This window comes from Nesoenas mayeri (assembly GCF_963082525.1).
Source record: "Nesoenas mayeri genome assembly, chromosome: Z".
In the NCBI taxonomy this organism is placed as follows: Eukaryota; Metazoa; Chordata; class Aves; order Columbiformes; family Columbidae; genus Nesoenas; species Nesoenas mayeri.
In genome coordinates this window covers 76,264,379-76,280,290 of record NC_137542.1, presented here as the reverse complement: position 1 = coordinate 76,280,290, position 15,912 = coordinate 76,264,379, and the positions used below count along the sequence as shown (strand labels likewise).

General features: G+C 40.0%; 1 protein-coding gene across 10 annotated transcripts in view; it reads left to right on the top strand.

Moving 5' to 3' along the window:
• The window catches only part of DYM (dymeclin), a 153,003-nt gene that overhangs the window by 49,367 nt on the left and 87,724 nt on the right, over window positions 1–15,912 (top strand). For all 10 annotated transcript variants that reach the window (XR_013923509.1, XM_080362048.1, XM_080362050.1 and 7 more), the window contains 5 exons: window positions 2,601–2,783; window positions 5,860–6,038; window positions 7,480–7,605; window positions 7,869–7,982; window positions 8,448–8,542. Coding sequence is in view for 9 of the 10 variants with exons in the window: in XM_080362048.1 (XP_080218174.1) it covers window positions 2,601–2,783; window positions 5,860–6,038; window positions 7,480–7,605; window positions 7,869–7,982; window positions 8,448–8,542 (697 nt within the window). In the remaining variant the exon portion in view is untranslated. The remainder of the gene's footprint in view (window positions 1–2,600; window positions 2,784–5,859; window positions 6,039–7,479; window positions 7,606–7,868; window positions 7,983–8,447; window positions 8,543–15,912) is intronic.

Sequence of the window (15,912 nt, the reverse complement as noted above, 5' to 3'; positions counted from 1 at the left end):
TTCCCGCACCTTCCCTTCCCGCACCTTCCCTTCCCGCACCTTCCCTTCCCTTCCCTTCCCTTCCCTTCCCTTCCCGCACCTTCCCTTCCCTTCCCTTCCCTTCCCTTCCCTTCCCTTCCCTTCCCTTCCCTTCCCGCACCTTCCCTTCCCTTCCCTTCCCTTCCCTTCCCGCACCTTCCCTTCCCTTCCCTTCCCTTCCCTTCCCTTCCCTTCCCTTCCCTTCCTTTCCCTTCCCTTCCCTTCCCTCCCCTTTTCCCTACTTTTCTCTCCTTGTATCTTTCCTTCCAGTGGCTACAATAACCAAGCTGTTCCCTGCACCTTTCCCATCCTGCTGTATCATTTACTCTCATATAAATTCTTTATGCTCCTTATGAGTTTAATGCTTAACATACAAGTTCATTAACCACATTAATTAGTCCATATTTCCCATCCCTCAACTTTTGTAGTTTCTTACTGTGAAAATCTTCTAAAAACTTGCAATGTTGTTCACTGGATTTGGTGGAGGAGCTTGGGGCTGCACCTCAATCCAAATTAGTGTCAAGAGCAATAAAACTCGTTAATAGGATGCTAATGATGTATGGTAGAACTCAGGTTACATATTTGGGGAACAAAGAAGAGATTTGTGCTGTTAAAACTCCAACGAGGAGAGAAATAAGCATCCTCATACTGTGCCAGCAGTAATTGAAATTTCAACTTAACGAAGGAGAAACCCTTCCAAGGAAAACGTGATGAAACTGAATTATTAATATTATTGCCTTTCAAAATAACATTAAAACCAAACTCTTAAAATTTGACTTTGAAAGCATAAACAAATGCATTGAAACTTTTCTCCCAGTAGGAATAAAACGAACCGTATTTGTATCTTGTTGCGTAACGGAGACCAGAGCGTGAAGCTGAGTTTTCTGCCGAATTACGTTGACGTTAAATAAGAATATGGTGCAAAAATGATTGCAAATATCATACCTTGCTCTTAAGACTTTGACCTATTAAATGAATAATTTGATGAGATGCTCCATCTCTTCCCTAAAATATTAACAAAATGAAGTGCTAAGCAGCTATTTGGGGATAAATATATTCCAATGTGATTAGGATGGGCTGTTTCTTATCACCTGGGAATGTATCGAGACCCCCAAATCCTCCCCTTTCTCCCTTCCCACCACCGTTCATCGATATTTTGCCACGTATCCGATCAACCTTGGTCACCAACGATGCTGGAATTAGGAACAGGCATTAGAAATGCAGTTGGTGAGTGTTTGGAGTTAATTTGTATAATGCCGTAAAGATGAAGTATGAACACAACTCTGCTTTTAAGGCTGAAACATCAAAGTTTAAAGAGTACGGAAAAGAAGATTTTTAATGAGCAGCATTCAGGTGCTTTATACTTTATGCCTTAATACTAGAGCTGGACATGCACCATAAAAATGCACCTACACAAAGGGAAAGATACTCTGACATGAGCAAAGACTGATGTCGAATGATGAGCTATTTACATTTTTATACCTAATCATTTTTTGAGGGTCTAAAACAAACTCTTTTACAAGCGGTTTCATATTTGTAGCGAAGCAAAAATACAAGGCTGAGTGTAATAATACCCTAATATTTAAATTCAAATTGCTGTTGATTGTGGTGTTTTGTTTGGTTTTTTTCCTAAGAAGTTAATTAGCTATGACGTTATCTACTCATCATAATGAGCAACACTGATGATGTCTACAAGACTCAGTCTGGAGGTTCTACTTGAAGCAATATTAGTTTTTGTTAGTCTTTTGCCTAAAGTGTGCTGAGTTTAATAAAATGGAGTATATGAGAAAAATGCTGCTTGATGGACCAAGTCAGTTTTATTAAGAAAACAATCTACAAGCTCATTTTCCTCTATTAATACGTTGCTATTGCTGCATGAATCCTTCAGCTGGTACCTGCTCCATGTTTGAGGTTCTCCTCTTCAAACACAGGCTTTTGTTTCACCTCTCCTTGTTTCCTTTTCATATATTATTATATATTGTATATTACGTGTTGTATATTACATATTGTATATTACATATTGTGTATTACATGTTGCGTATTACACATTGTGTATTACACATCGTGTATTACACATTGTATATTACACATTGTATATTACATATTGTATATTACATATTGTGTATTACATGTTGCGTATTACACATTGTGTATTACACATCGTGTATTACACATTGTATATTACACATTGTATATTACATATTGTGTATTACATATTGTGTATTACACATTGTATATTACATATTGTATGTTACATACTGTATGTTACATATTACATATTACATATTATATATTATATATTATGTATTATGTATTATGTATTATTTTGACTTAATTTTCTTGAATTTCCAGCAATCTTTCAGTTCCTTCTTTCCCACACCTGCTGCTGTTACTCCTGCAATTTTCATTGTGAGAGATCAAGTAGCCAGACCTGTTGTCTTATTGTGCAATAGTGACATGTTTTTCCCTTTTCTGACCTATCAGACACCACCTGTTCCTCTAGAGGAACTTTGTGCATTAAGATGTGAACAGAAATAATCTGTATATATATATTTTATTGGTATTATCCTTTTATTTTGTAGCTGGCCTGTGGACAGTCTTCACGCTCGGCGGGGTGGGGAGCAAAGCATCACCACAGCTGGAACGCTGCTCCCCTCTTGCAAACCAGAGTCTGCTGCTTCTCCTTGTCTTGGCAAACCTCACCGACGCTCCCGATACGCCCAATCCCTACAGACAAGCCATTATGTCCTTCAAGAACACACAAGGTTGGTATTTCTTAAGCATCAATGGCTGAAAATGAAGCGTCGAGTTGCTGCGACTACTTCAAGGTTCTCTTTGCAAAACTTGTTTTCTCTCCTGCCAACCTGTGGAGGAGCAATAAGTGTATAATTTCTTTTGAGGACAAGGATACTCTTTTCTTCAGAATTGAGAAATTTTAGCCAGCTTCGTAATGTCATAAAATAGAAATAAAACTGACCTATAAGTAGGTTTGGTACCCGAGAGTCTTCAGGAGTCCCCTTCAACTTTGTAGCATTGGGGGAAATTCTGTTTAACCGGAGACACGTTCCTCACAAGATGTGGATATAGGCTTGTTCAAATAAGAATAATGTTTTGTCCTACCATGCCCCTTTGATTTATTGGATACTCTTTACAGGTAATTGAGATCAATTTCTTGGTACAATTTATGTTTTGTTCTGTGGCTTTTTTTAACTGAGAACTTCTATGAATGTTTGATTTTGGTTGACTTTATTTAATGTCCTCGGTAACTCATTATGTATTTCATTGAAAACTTATCTATGTGTCATTATAAAATTTTAGAAGAACCTATTATTTGTCAGAAGTAGCCCCAAAAGCCACATTTTCTTTCGATATGTCCATTTATAGGATGACTTATTGTTTCCACTACCAATACTCGTATAACTGAGCTTAAATTTGATTCCTGTGGGGCTGGTAGGAGGAGAACAATATAAAAAAGAAAGGCTGGTTATTGCCATAATGATCTGTAGTATCTGGCTTTTTTATTGAAATAATTGATAAAATTTAATTGGACCAAAACGGATAAAATTCAGGATAGTTTAGTTTATTCTACATGCTCTAGAATAGTTTTATTTTTCTCTTGGACAGTTTAATGTTTTATAGAATATCACAGGATATGCTGCTATTGCTGATAAGTTTCTTTAATCCTGTTTAATTTTAAAAATAATTTAAAAATATCCTTTAATGAAACAGATAGTGAAGTGCTATAAATATAAGTGATGTGGTTTAAACATCCACCCAAGTGAAGCTTGAAAGTCAGTGGACACTCCTCAGCTAATGAATCATGGAGTCGACTTCCTTCTCTATAGAAGATGTGGAACTGATCGGATTTTGCTGTCCACATCCAAATTTTCCCTAATTAAGAGAAATATTTGCCTGAAGCAGGATGGTTTTAATTGGTCCATAATGACTATTTGAAGGGGACATGGAGGCAGAAACGTGGAACATTTTTTGGGGAGAATGTCCTGGTTTTGGCTGCTATAGGGTTAATTTTCTTCCTAGTAGCTGGTGTAGTGCTGCATTTTGGATTTAGAATGAGAATAATGTTGATAATTCACTGATATTTCAGTCGTTGCTAAGCACTCAAGCACTTTTCAGCCCCTCATGCCGTGCCAGATGCACAAGAAGCTGAGAGATAAGAGCTGACCCAAACTCACCAAAGGGATATTCCATCCCATAGAATATGTTCAGTATATATTTCTGGGGAAGAAGATGGAAGAGAAAAGAAGTTTGGAGTGATGACATTTGCTTTCCCAAGTGATGGAGCCGTTGCTCTCCTGGCCATGCCTGAACACCCACCGATGAGAAGCAGTGAATTAATCCCTTATTTTGCTTTCGCTGTGCAACTTTGGCTTATTCATCTGCCTTTGTCTCAACCCATGAGTTTTCTTGCTTTTACTCTTCCGATTCTCTCCCCCATCCCACCAGGGAGGAGTGAACGAGTGGCTGCGTGGGGCTTAGCTCACAGCTGGGTTTAAACCACCCCAGACAGGCGGGGATTCCATCCCCGACAGGCTGTGCCTTGTCTCTGCAGAAAAGAAGGAGAAAACGTTGCTCCAGGACCTCCTGTTGTTTTCAGCTGAATGGCTGGAGCCGTCACCCCTCACCCACGCCAAGAGAAGCAGCAATATCGGCTCTGCTGGGCCCCCAAAATCCCGCTGGGAGCCAAAGCTCCTGTGGAGCTCCTGCAGGTTTTCCAAGAGCTTTTTCACAGTATCACAGTATGTTTGGGATTGGAAGGGACCTCAAAAGATCATCTAGTCCAATCCCCCCATGGAGCAGGAACACCCAGATGAGGTTACACAGGAAGGTGTCCAGGCGGGTTGGAATGTCTGCAGAGAAGGAGACTCCACAACCCCCTTGGGAAGCCTGTTCCAGGCTCTGCCACCCTCACCATGAAGAAGTTTCTTCTCAAATTTAAGTGGAACCTCTTGTGTTCCAGCTTGATCCCATTACCCCTTGTCCTGTCATTGTTTGCCACCGAGAAGAGCCTGGCTCCATCCTCGTGGCACTCACCCTTTAGATATTTATAAGCATTAATAAGGTCACCCCTCAGTCTCCTCTTCTCCAAACTAAAGAGCCCCAGCTCCCTCAGCCTTTCTTCATAAGGGAGATGCTCCACTCCCTTAATCATCTTCGTTGCCCTACGCTGGACTCTCTCCAGCAGTTCCCTGTCCTGCTGGAACTGAGGGGCCCAGACCTGGACATAATATTCCAGATGGAGTCTCACCAGGGTGGAGTAGAGGGGAAGGAGAACTTCTCTCGATCTACTGACCACCCCCCTTGTAATACACCCCAGGTACCATTGGCTTCCTGGCCACAAGGGCCCGGTGCTGGCTCATGGTCATCCTGTTGTCCACCAGGACCCCCAGGTCCCTTTCCCCTACACTGCTCTCTAGTATGTAATTTCCCAACTGTCCCGCTGCTTTATACTGCAGAGATTTCCTAAGTTAACACAATTTTAATATATTATAATTCCAAAATCTCTAGTCTGTTCTTATGGGAACTAAGGAACTTTAGTTCAATTCTTCAACTTTGAACGTCTTGCTTATAGTAATATGGACATCTTGAAGTCCAGACCTTTAGTATATTTGAGTATCCTAGCTCGTATTATTCCCAGAATACCATCTTATCATGAAATTGCCGGAATATTTTCACATGTGTAGCTTTCAAAGGGTTTTTTTTTGTGAAGAAAACCAAGTAAAAATCTCCGGAGAACACAAATCTGGATTTCTGACGTGAGTATGAGCGTGTTGATAGTAAATGTATTTGTTAATGGCTTTTTTTACTTGTTATTTATTTCAGATAGCACTGCTTTTTCCTCATCAAATCCACACGCTTTCCAGATTAATTTCAACAGTTTGTACACGGCTTTGTGCGAGCAGCAGAAATCCGACCAGGCGACTCTTCTTTTGTACACGCTTCTGCATCAAAACAGCAACGTACGGACATACGTGTTGGCACGGACGGACATCGAGAATCTTGTAAGTATTGTCTCATTGCAGGAATGTGATGCTAAACACACCGCTTCTTGCCAAAACAGCCTACGTACCGCTGTCACCAGCTCACCTCTTTTGAGGGTGCCACAGTGAGCACAATCGCCCTAACACCGCTAACAAGACAGGGCAAGGTATAGCCCATGAAGTCGAAGAAATGGGCTACATTTTCTAGCTTAGAAAATCTCACGAAAGGGGGCATGAAACAGCCCCTAGACGGCGGATTTAGCAGTAAAGCGGGGTAATATAAGCCCCCTTTAAGCTGGCTCTGAGACACACATACCGCCCGTCACCCTCCTCACAAGCTCTAAACTATCAATAAATAATACGCCCACTTGCTAAAGATCAGGTAAGTCGTAACAAGGTAAATATACCGGAAGGTGCACTTAGCACACCAAGACGTAGCTATAATATAAAAGCATTCAATGGAAGAATATTTGCAACGTGTAAATATGATTTTCACTCTGCTTTTCTTGTCGTGTCGCCTTGAGTCATCCATCAAAAGCTTTTGTGGCCTCCAAGCATTCAGATCAATCTCATTGGTTCTCATAGAAACTTGGATGTGTCTTTAGCGTGTTTGGGTGGGTTGGTTGTATTACGAGAGAATATTCTGGTAATTTGAGAGGCTTGTGAAGCCGCTCATCAGAATCTGTTTCACATGATTCATCCACTACACTCAGCTTGTTTTGAAATACAGCAAGTTTTTAGGTGTCTAGAAGGTACGCTGCTCGTTGCAATATAATCTCCTTTTCCTTATTACTGCAAGACTTTGGCTTCGGTTACTTGCCCTGGTGGAAACCCAAGACCTTGGGCTGAACTTTCTTCGTAACATCAGTTCTCTTTGGCTGAGTATTATCTAGAATAGGAAAACCAGGCCTTTTCTAGGCTTAACTCAACCCAAAGTGGTTCTTTTCTGGGATTATGTCCACACACCAAACTGGGATATGAATTTTGGGTCTTGATATTTCTATGTGCGCCTCAGCGCTGATGTATTTGAGAAGAGTCCTTGCAGACCAAGCTTGTGCCTGAATGGTTTGAAACAATCGTTTGTCCTGCTTGAACATGTGAAAAACTTGTTTTAATCATTTTCATTATAATTCTAATTCTTCTTTTCCCATATTCGAAAGGGAAACTGAAGCTTTCAGTGCCTATTTTGACGGGTAGGGCTGGAAATATCATTTATTAGGAATTGAAATTCCACGTCTGACCACAAGAAAGAATTTGTTTAGACTCTTGCGGAGACGGAAGGAAACAGATGGAAGGTGTTTGAACGCTGCACGTCACTATTTAGGGGTGGTTATTGCGAGAGGGAGGGATTATGATGTTGCTAAGGGCAGCGTGATACACGGAACATTTTAATTCTCCTCTCCATTGTCTGAGGTATTTGAGAGACTAAACTAATCCACACTTTTCTTCCCTTCCCTTCAAGGTTCTGCCAATACTTGAAATTCTCTATCACGTCGAAGAAAGGAATTCCCACCACGTCTACATGGCTCTGATCATTTTGCTGATCCTCACGGAGGACGACGGCTTCAACCGATCCATCCACGAAGTGGTGAGTTGTTGGTTGGGTCAATTCTTCAGCTCTAAAAAATCACGTCAACGCTTCTTTCCATCAAGAGGCCTCTGTATACCCGTGAAATTCCATATGCACCATACGTGTAGGTTTCTTTTTGGGTTCCATATCACTTAGTCGTTTAATTTCTCTTGCCTTTGCCTCTTCCATGTTCTTCTCCATAGGAGGCCCTGGCCAACTTCCTATGTCCTTATTGAGATGTAGGTGCTCAAGAACTTTATCCTTTTCCTTTTCCCCCTCAGATATTGAAAAATATCACTTGGTACGCTGAGCGTATCCTAACAGAGATCTCACTGGGGAGCCTCCTCATACTGGTCGTGATAAGAACCATCCAGTACAACATGACCCGGACAAGGGTAAGACCATAAGTCAAGCACCGAGCTCCATGTTTTTTACATTACAAGTAGCAAAAAAATCACTTAAATATCTTTTAAATTGGGAAAGTGAAGGATTTCACTTGTATAATCAAAAGAATTAGAAGGAACGAGGACATTCTTGGCATCTGGAAATCTTTGGTGTTATATAAATGCTTATTTTCGATGCATTGGAGAAGCGGCCAAGTTTCGTTCTGTGAAAACCCTTGACTTCGATAGGGCTGGTACTTAAATACTTGTCTGCTCAAATGGTTTCGGGGACGCGAACAAGGGGACCAGAACTCTAGTTTATGGTTAAGAACACTTTGAAATTCAAAGTTAATAGAGAAACATATATTACTCCATCTTTTGAACGATTGCTTTAATAGGTGTTGGTGCGTATCAAAAAGACACTTTGATGTGTTTTATCTTGATTTTTTGGTTTTGCTTTCCTCTTCTTCCTGACAGGACAAATACCTTCACACAAATTGCTTGGCAGCCTTAGCAAATATGTCAGCGCAGTTCCGCTCGCTTCACCAGTACGCTGCTCAGAGGATCATCAGGTAAATAGAAATCGATGAAATGAATAGCTGAAATGATCACTGAATAACTAATTAATCCCAGAGTATCGTTTGCGGTTCACGAGCTGCTTTCAAACGAGGTTTTCAGGGCTTTGTGTGAATTATGGGGTTTTTTCAGCCACGTTATGACAAAACCACGCTGAGCGCTGGTTCTCAAGTACTACGCAGACTGGATTTTTAACTTGCTTTACTTCTTGCTACATATTTGCCAAAGATTTATTTGTTAAATGAGATGTAACGCAATGATAATTTTGTGACTGAGGCTGTGCTAATATGGCCACTACAACTGTACTTTTCAAATGATAAAGCTTATTATTAGTTTATTAATAAATAGCCAATATCTGCGCTGGTTCTACGTAACTTTAGAACAGTAAATATTGAATCTGGAATAAACTGTTTTAGTCTTTGTCAAGTACAGCCAGTATGCCAAAAGAAAGTAAATTAGAATTGCGTGATCAAAGCCGTTTTCCCATTACGTATCACAGACATTGTGGATTATTTGACTTTAATTGGGGTATGAAATGCCTGAGCTATGGTCTTTCAATACATTTTCAGGCAGAGAAAGGCGTTTAATTAACTGTCGTAAGGGCAAGCTTCAGTTAGTTTTTAACATCATTTTATGTGAAACCATCAGGTATAACAACACTTGATGCTTTTACCACTGCTGGCAAGAAATTTCAATACAGAAACTCTTCCAATCATGTACATACAAATACTGCCTTGCAGAAGAAACCCAAAACTGTATTTATTGTAGATCTGACTATTCGCTAAGGAAGCTGCTTTGTAACTGACTGAATTACTGATCAAAATGGGGGGAGAGAACTACAGGGCAATTGATAGCTAAAAAAGAGCGGACAAATTCAAAGATTATGTTTATTCTCACAAAACTGAGACTGGAATCTTCATTTCATGTCATTTGCTTGCGGAGTAATTGGCTTTCCACTTTAGGTTTTAAACAAAACTCAGACCTGAGTTACAATTAAATGCCATTTGGAAGCATTGAGAGGATGCTTCTAAGAAAGACAGAATAGCCATCATCCAGAAAATGAACTTTTATGCAGAACCTGTATCTAGACAGTCTTGACATCGATCTAAGATCATCCAGATTGAATGAGGAAAGGTAGATATTCACCTCAAAACCCATGACAGCAGGAGCTCAAGGCTTGTAAGACTAAAACCACAGGGATACGTCTATGAACTGATTGAGGCAGATTCACTCCCTGATGCCTAAAACCCAAGACCCAAGGAAGGTCGTGCGACGCTTCTTGTACACGACGTCTCAACAACGTTGTCACGTTTGGGTGACTGATTTGCCGTCTCTCTAGATACGTATAGTTCAAATGTGACTTCAGCGTTGCCACTAGATTTTATTCATGAAATAATAGCAATGATATTCTTACGGAAGGCAGACAGACTTCTCGTGTTGCTCGACACCGATGCATGTGGAAAGGAGCGAACGACAAAACATTCTGTCGCATTCTCTCTCTTTAATTGTGTGATGGACTCACAAAACCACACTTGAAATGTGCCAAATAGTAAGAGAGACATTAGAGCAAACACACAACACTGGTATATCTGAAACTCTTGGTTCTTCCGAAGACGTAAGCTCTTGGTAGCTACTCTTGGTCCGTTTCTGGATGTTTTTAGCAGAGAGACTTCACGTGGGATCTGAGCTGGGCTATATGACAAATAGTAACCACACAATATACAGGTATAGAGTGGGAGGATGGCAGCCTGAGAAAGATATTGGTGATCCTGACCGTTGGAGCTGGTTTTGATAGTTGTAAATGACGTGGGGATATGTATAGGAAATGGACGTGCTCATCAACTGAAGAAGCAAATCTCAAAGGCAACGTGATATATATTATATCCTATATAATATGATATACATACAAAGTCCAAAGATATCCATGCTGTTAATTCTAAGCTTTACAACCTTGAGTTCCCCAACACGCTTAAGCATCATAAAGTAAATAGTTTCACCTGATTTCCTCTTGAAATACACAGATTGATTATAAAATATCAGTTACCCAGAAAAGCAATAGGCATAAAGACTTATGAACACATCTATTTCATAAGAGATTGATGTTTTGAGGCATACGTTGTCCATCCTTTTCCTGCTTTATGACATCTGTTATTAAATTTAGCCAGCACTAATGCACCCAAATTGCTCCATGATGTCAAAGCAGAATATTTCTATTTAAATTCCTATCTAGGTTCTACTGTGAGAATTCAAGTATCCCTGAGAGAAGAAACCACAGTCTCCATAATGAAAAAGTGTTTTCTGGGCCTACAAAGATGGTGCTTAATATTCAATAAAGTGGTTTAGGGTGTAGGTTGTTAAATTAAGTAGCTGTGAAACACTTAAAATCTGCTTAGCAATACCACCAAATAGACAGTCACAATTTAAGCCTCACCAGATGCTTAATGTGAGAAGTAATTCCATTTCCACGCAGCCTTTTTCCTAATCCCGTTCTGAGCGGGGCCTTTAATTTATTTGCAATTCAGAAAACTGTTTTCTATGAAAGAATTAGCTGCGAATATTCAATATACTGTACTCAAGAGCTCAATCGAATACAACTCGGGTCATTTGTATCACAAAAAAGCGGATTTCTATGGATACAACTCCAGGTGATTTATCTGCAACTCAACCAGCTTGGTTGATCTTCTACATTCGCTTTACCTGCTCATCCCAACAAACTTTAATCACCGTATGGTGCTCTGGCTGGTGAATTTTACTTCGAAATACTTGTGTTGTTTTTTGCCCTGTATCCTTTGCTTTGGATGCCTTAGATTTTAGCAAGAAATTCTCCTCAGCGTGGTCGACATAACCTCAAAAATAAGAATTAAAACCTCAAAGACATTTTGCTTCTTCACTTTGAAAGAGTTTTGTAGCATTTCAGATTGGGGGAGGAGTAAACATTGATGATCTAACCTGGATATAAAATAATACTCTATTTATGCGACGCTACTTTAGAATGTGGTTCCCCCCATGCAGTGCAGTATGTTACAATCATGATCATCCTATTTTTGTTAGGTTTTCCAAGTAGAATGAATACCAGTGATATTCTCATGTTCAGGTAGTGTTTGAAAAGAGGATGTTGTTGGAATGGAAGATCAAACAGCTCCAAGCCACCAGGTCTGAACTTCAGTTTTAATCCATAGACTGTCATTAGTTGAAGTTTTGCACGCAACAGGTTAATGGGAGAGATTGTGGTGTCAACTGGTCAACCTTGGGTGGCTTTGGCTTTTCCAGATGCTTTTTCTGCTCTTCATCCTCCACTGTGTCATTGCTACTTGTTATATGGAGTTTCTGGAATCTATGGAGTGGCTTTTGCCGAGAGACAGAAGCAATTTATAAAGATCTCGATATAGTTAAAGAAAAGAAACATATGCTGGCCGTATTAGTAGCTTGTTGACCTAGATTAGCCGCGGAGAAGCTTCTAAGCTGATCAGCCAGTCCAAAATTGGGAGGTGTCATCGCAATTAGTAGGAAAGACGGTAACAAAAGGCAAGACAACTATTGTTCAGATGAGGGAAAGAGAATATTAGTAGCAATGTAAATATAATTGAGTTAAAAGTATATTTTGTTACGATGCATTGAGTATAGTTGCAGTCAAACGTATTAAAAAGCTGTTTTAGCTTGATCAACAGCTCCATGTGGACTCGCCTGGTTTTGCCCATGGGTAACATATGGAGGTGAGGTCTTAGGCCGATATCAGCCGTTTCCAACATGGAAATATCCTTGAACTTGCTTTAAGCCTGGTTCAACCTGCTGGGGATTCCGTGGGGGGTACCGATGGGACAGTAATACCCTCGTCCCCCATCTGGCGTGAGCCACTGAGTGCCCCATGTGGAGCCACCTCCCAGATGGACAGACGGACAGCTTTATTTTAGGATCGATCGGATCGGTGTGAACCATGGAGAAGGCTTGGACAAACTGTTGTTCTGCGCTATCTCAGCATCGTCTCACACAAAGCAGAATTGGTACCCTCTCTTCTACGTGTCATAGAATTCATTAATATCATTACTGATTGCTGGCCTGGCTTAGATTTAATCTCTACATAGATACCGCTCTAACAGCTCAAATTTAGGCAAGATGATTCTCTCTTCCCTTGACCATTTTTGTGTCTCTGCTGACCTGTGCGACAAACCATCATGATAATTCCATCATTTTGAGTTCCGATAACTCATTACTCTTCTGCCGTCCAAGAAATTGTGTGGGACTTCGGTGCCATGAAACGAACGGTGTGCCATTAAACGAACGTGACGCAAATTAACGCAGCCCTTTTCAGGGAATCTAGAGCATCACACAGATTGTTGCGCGCAATGCAGAATGTCACTTGGAGGTAGAAGGTCCCGTAGTCCCATCTTTAATTATCACAAATAACCCTTTTTAGAGATATAAGCTCTTTAGAAACAGTACAATTTTATAATAGTCTTCAAATTGGGGAATTAAAGTTTGATTTTTCTGGTGGAACCTCAGAGCTTTTAAAACTGTTGATCTTGTGGATCCGTTATGACGGAGAGGATGAAATATTTGAGGACAGTGGTGTTTAACAGATGAATTTGCAGAGCAGACTGAGGTTCTGAGTTGTGTTGGTTTAGTTTTCTGCATGTTTAATAGTGAAAGGAAGGAAAAGGGAGAAAGCCAGTGGCATTAATTCATTCCTTCTAGTGCAATTTGATTTCTTTTAGCTGGCCTGGAAAAATGCTTGTTGGGTAGTACCCCAATTATTTGGGATTTGGGTGTCTAATATATAGTACAATGAAGATGTGAATCGCATCGGTTTTGCATTTTAAAGAGGCTGGTTGATAGCAAGAAATTGTCCTGCATAAGATTTACAAAGACAACAAGATTCTAATAGCCTTTTAGAAACTATTTGCTATTCTGGTAGAATCCTAGAAACTACCATCTTGTCTTCATCATTTGTTATGAATGGAATGTATTTATAAGGACAATGTTCCGTAACAGAAATGAAGAGATGACTCAAGATAATGACTTGCTTGAACCTGTATTTTCTCTCCAGTTGCAGAGTATTTGGCTCATTAATCACTTTATTCCGATACAACATGTACTTTTTCCTTTTTAGAAAATCTCTCTTTGGAATATGATCTAGAATGAGTAATGAACACACAAGGATTTATCCGACAAACCGAGATTGTATGATGGCTGTGGGTAACCATTACGAAACGAAGTTATCGCTTGATTAGAAATCAATCAATGCCCTCCAAATTGCTCCTGAAAATCTTCCTTTCCACTACACATGAAAATGTTGGGGTTTATTCTGACTGTTTTTAGGAATGAGAGCACAGTTACTGACATTTCGGAGTCTCTTAAGTACTCAAGCCAAACTATTTCCCACCACCGCATCCTTTCCACCGTCATTTCCATGGCTCCCAAAGAGAATATTGTACTTTAAAACATCTGACGCTTCTAAATGGAGGATGAAACTGTGGGTACAGAAGAAAGAATGAGGATTTAACAACTTTAATGTGCATCAGGGCTTTGTAACTGTTGAATGACTCAACCTATTTAATGGTAATGGCCTTCAGCAAGTTTAGGAAACAACAGGTTTTAGGTGAAGTCAATACACTTAGTTCTGCAATGAATAAATCAATCATCGGTGAAGTTGTGTAGAGACATGTTTCCGTAACTCATTAATTGTACTCCTGGGTCCATCACTAAGTAGGTTTATCTCCAAATATCATCAGCGCCTCATGTCTGCTTCTAATATACAAATTCTTGTGTTCTTGTTAGTAGAACTTCATCTGTCCTGAAGCAATTAGGCCTTTCTAGAGAAGACTCTTATATATTTAGCATTTGATTTTCAATCTGTCAAACATCTCCAGAGCTTGGTTGGTTTTCATTCCCTTGCCCTCCTTTATTATAAATACCTTCAGTTGTAAAGGTAACATTTCTCTCATAAGCCTCTCGTGTGTATTTATGACAGAACGTTGCCATGGGCCATGGGAACTTGTGGAACTTATCGCACATAATCACTTCTTACTATTAAAATATGGGGATCAAGGAGGATGGAAAGTACCAATGGTGAGAAAGGATCAAGTCAGGGATGACTTGAGAACAGAATTACAGGATGGTTGGGGTTGGAAGGGACCTCTGGAGACCATCCGGTCCAACCCACCTTTCGATAGACATCTGCAAGTCAATCTTGGTATTAAAAATTGAATAATTAGTATTATTTCTACTGTGGTTCGTCATTACCATAGTTCATCATGTCATCAGCAGCAGAGTACTAAATGGAAATGAAAGATTTTGTCCAAAATCCTAATATTTGATGATGTATTTTATACCCTTGGCAAGACAGCAGCTAGGTTTGCATTTCTACTCTTTATCCTTTATGAAATAACATTAATAAGTGATATTTTAGGTAGCGAATAATTAGTCATTCTCATGGAGTGAGTGATATAATATGTTGTGATCATCTATGTCATATTTTAGTGCGAGTAGAATGTATTTTGGTTGGGTTTGACTTTGGGAATGACTCAGAGGACTTCCTAGAACATAGATTAGCTGACAAAAACAGTAGTAAAATCTTTATGGCACGTCAGGACGTTCTTCCTGCGTGCATACGGGTAGTTTGGGATGCTGACTAACATGTGCTAATTTAATTAGCTTATACTTATTTATTTTCCCCTTTATTTCTTTCGAAAAAAGGCTTTCCCATAGAGTCATGTTGTAGCATAACTCCCTTTTGAAATTCTGCTGATTAAGTCTCCAAACTCAGCAAAAGACGTTATTTGCTGCGCATTTTTCATATTCTGCCGCAGAGACAATATGACCTAAATATTTAATCAGGCTTAGCAGAATTGTCTTCTTTTTAATTGGTGAAGATTAGTCTATTTTCCCTGAGCTAATACGTGTGGCATGTATGTCTTCAAGACTTTTCCCTCAATAACGTTAAAGGTTTATAGTCTTCCTAAAACCTGCCATGCATGGAGAGGAAGATTATGAGTTACAATTACTTAAACGCTAGAGAATTTTCCTTTTGAATCTTGGTTAGATTGGATTTATAGAGGAGTTACTGAATACTGGGTTTATACCATTTTTCTATACCTCGCCCAATTTGCGACATTTCTTCCTCCCCTCTTCCTCCCCTTTTCCTCCCCTCTCCTCTTTGTTATTTTCTTTTCCTTTTTCTCTTCTCCTCCTCTCCTCTTCTCTCTTCTCTCTCCCCTCCTCCTCTTCCTCCTCCTCCTCTTCCTCTTCCTCTTCCTCCTCCTCCTCCTCTTCCTCTTCCTCCTCCTCTTCCTCCTCCTCCTCTTCCTCCTCCTCTTCCTCCTCCTCCTCTTCCTCCTCCTCCCCTTCCTCCTCCTCCCCTTCCTTCTCC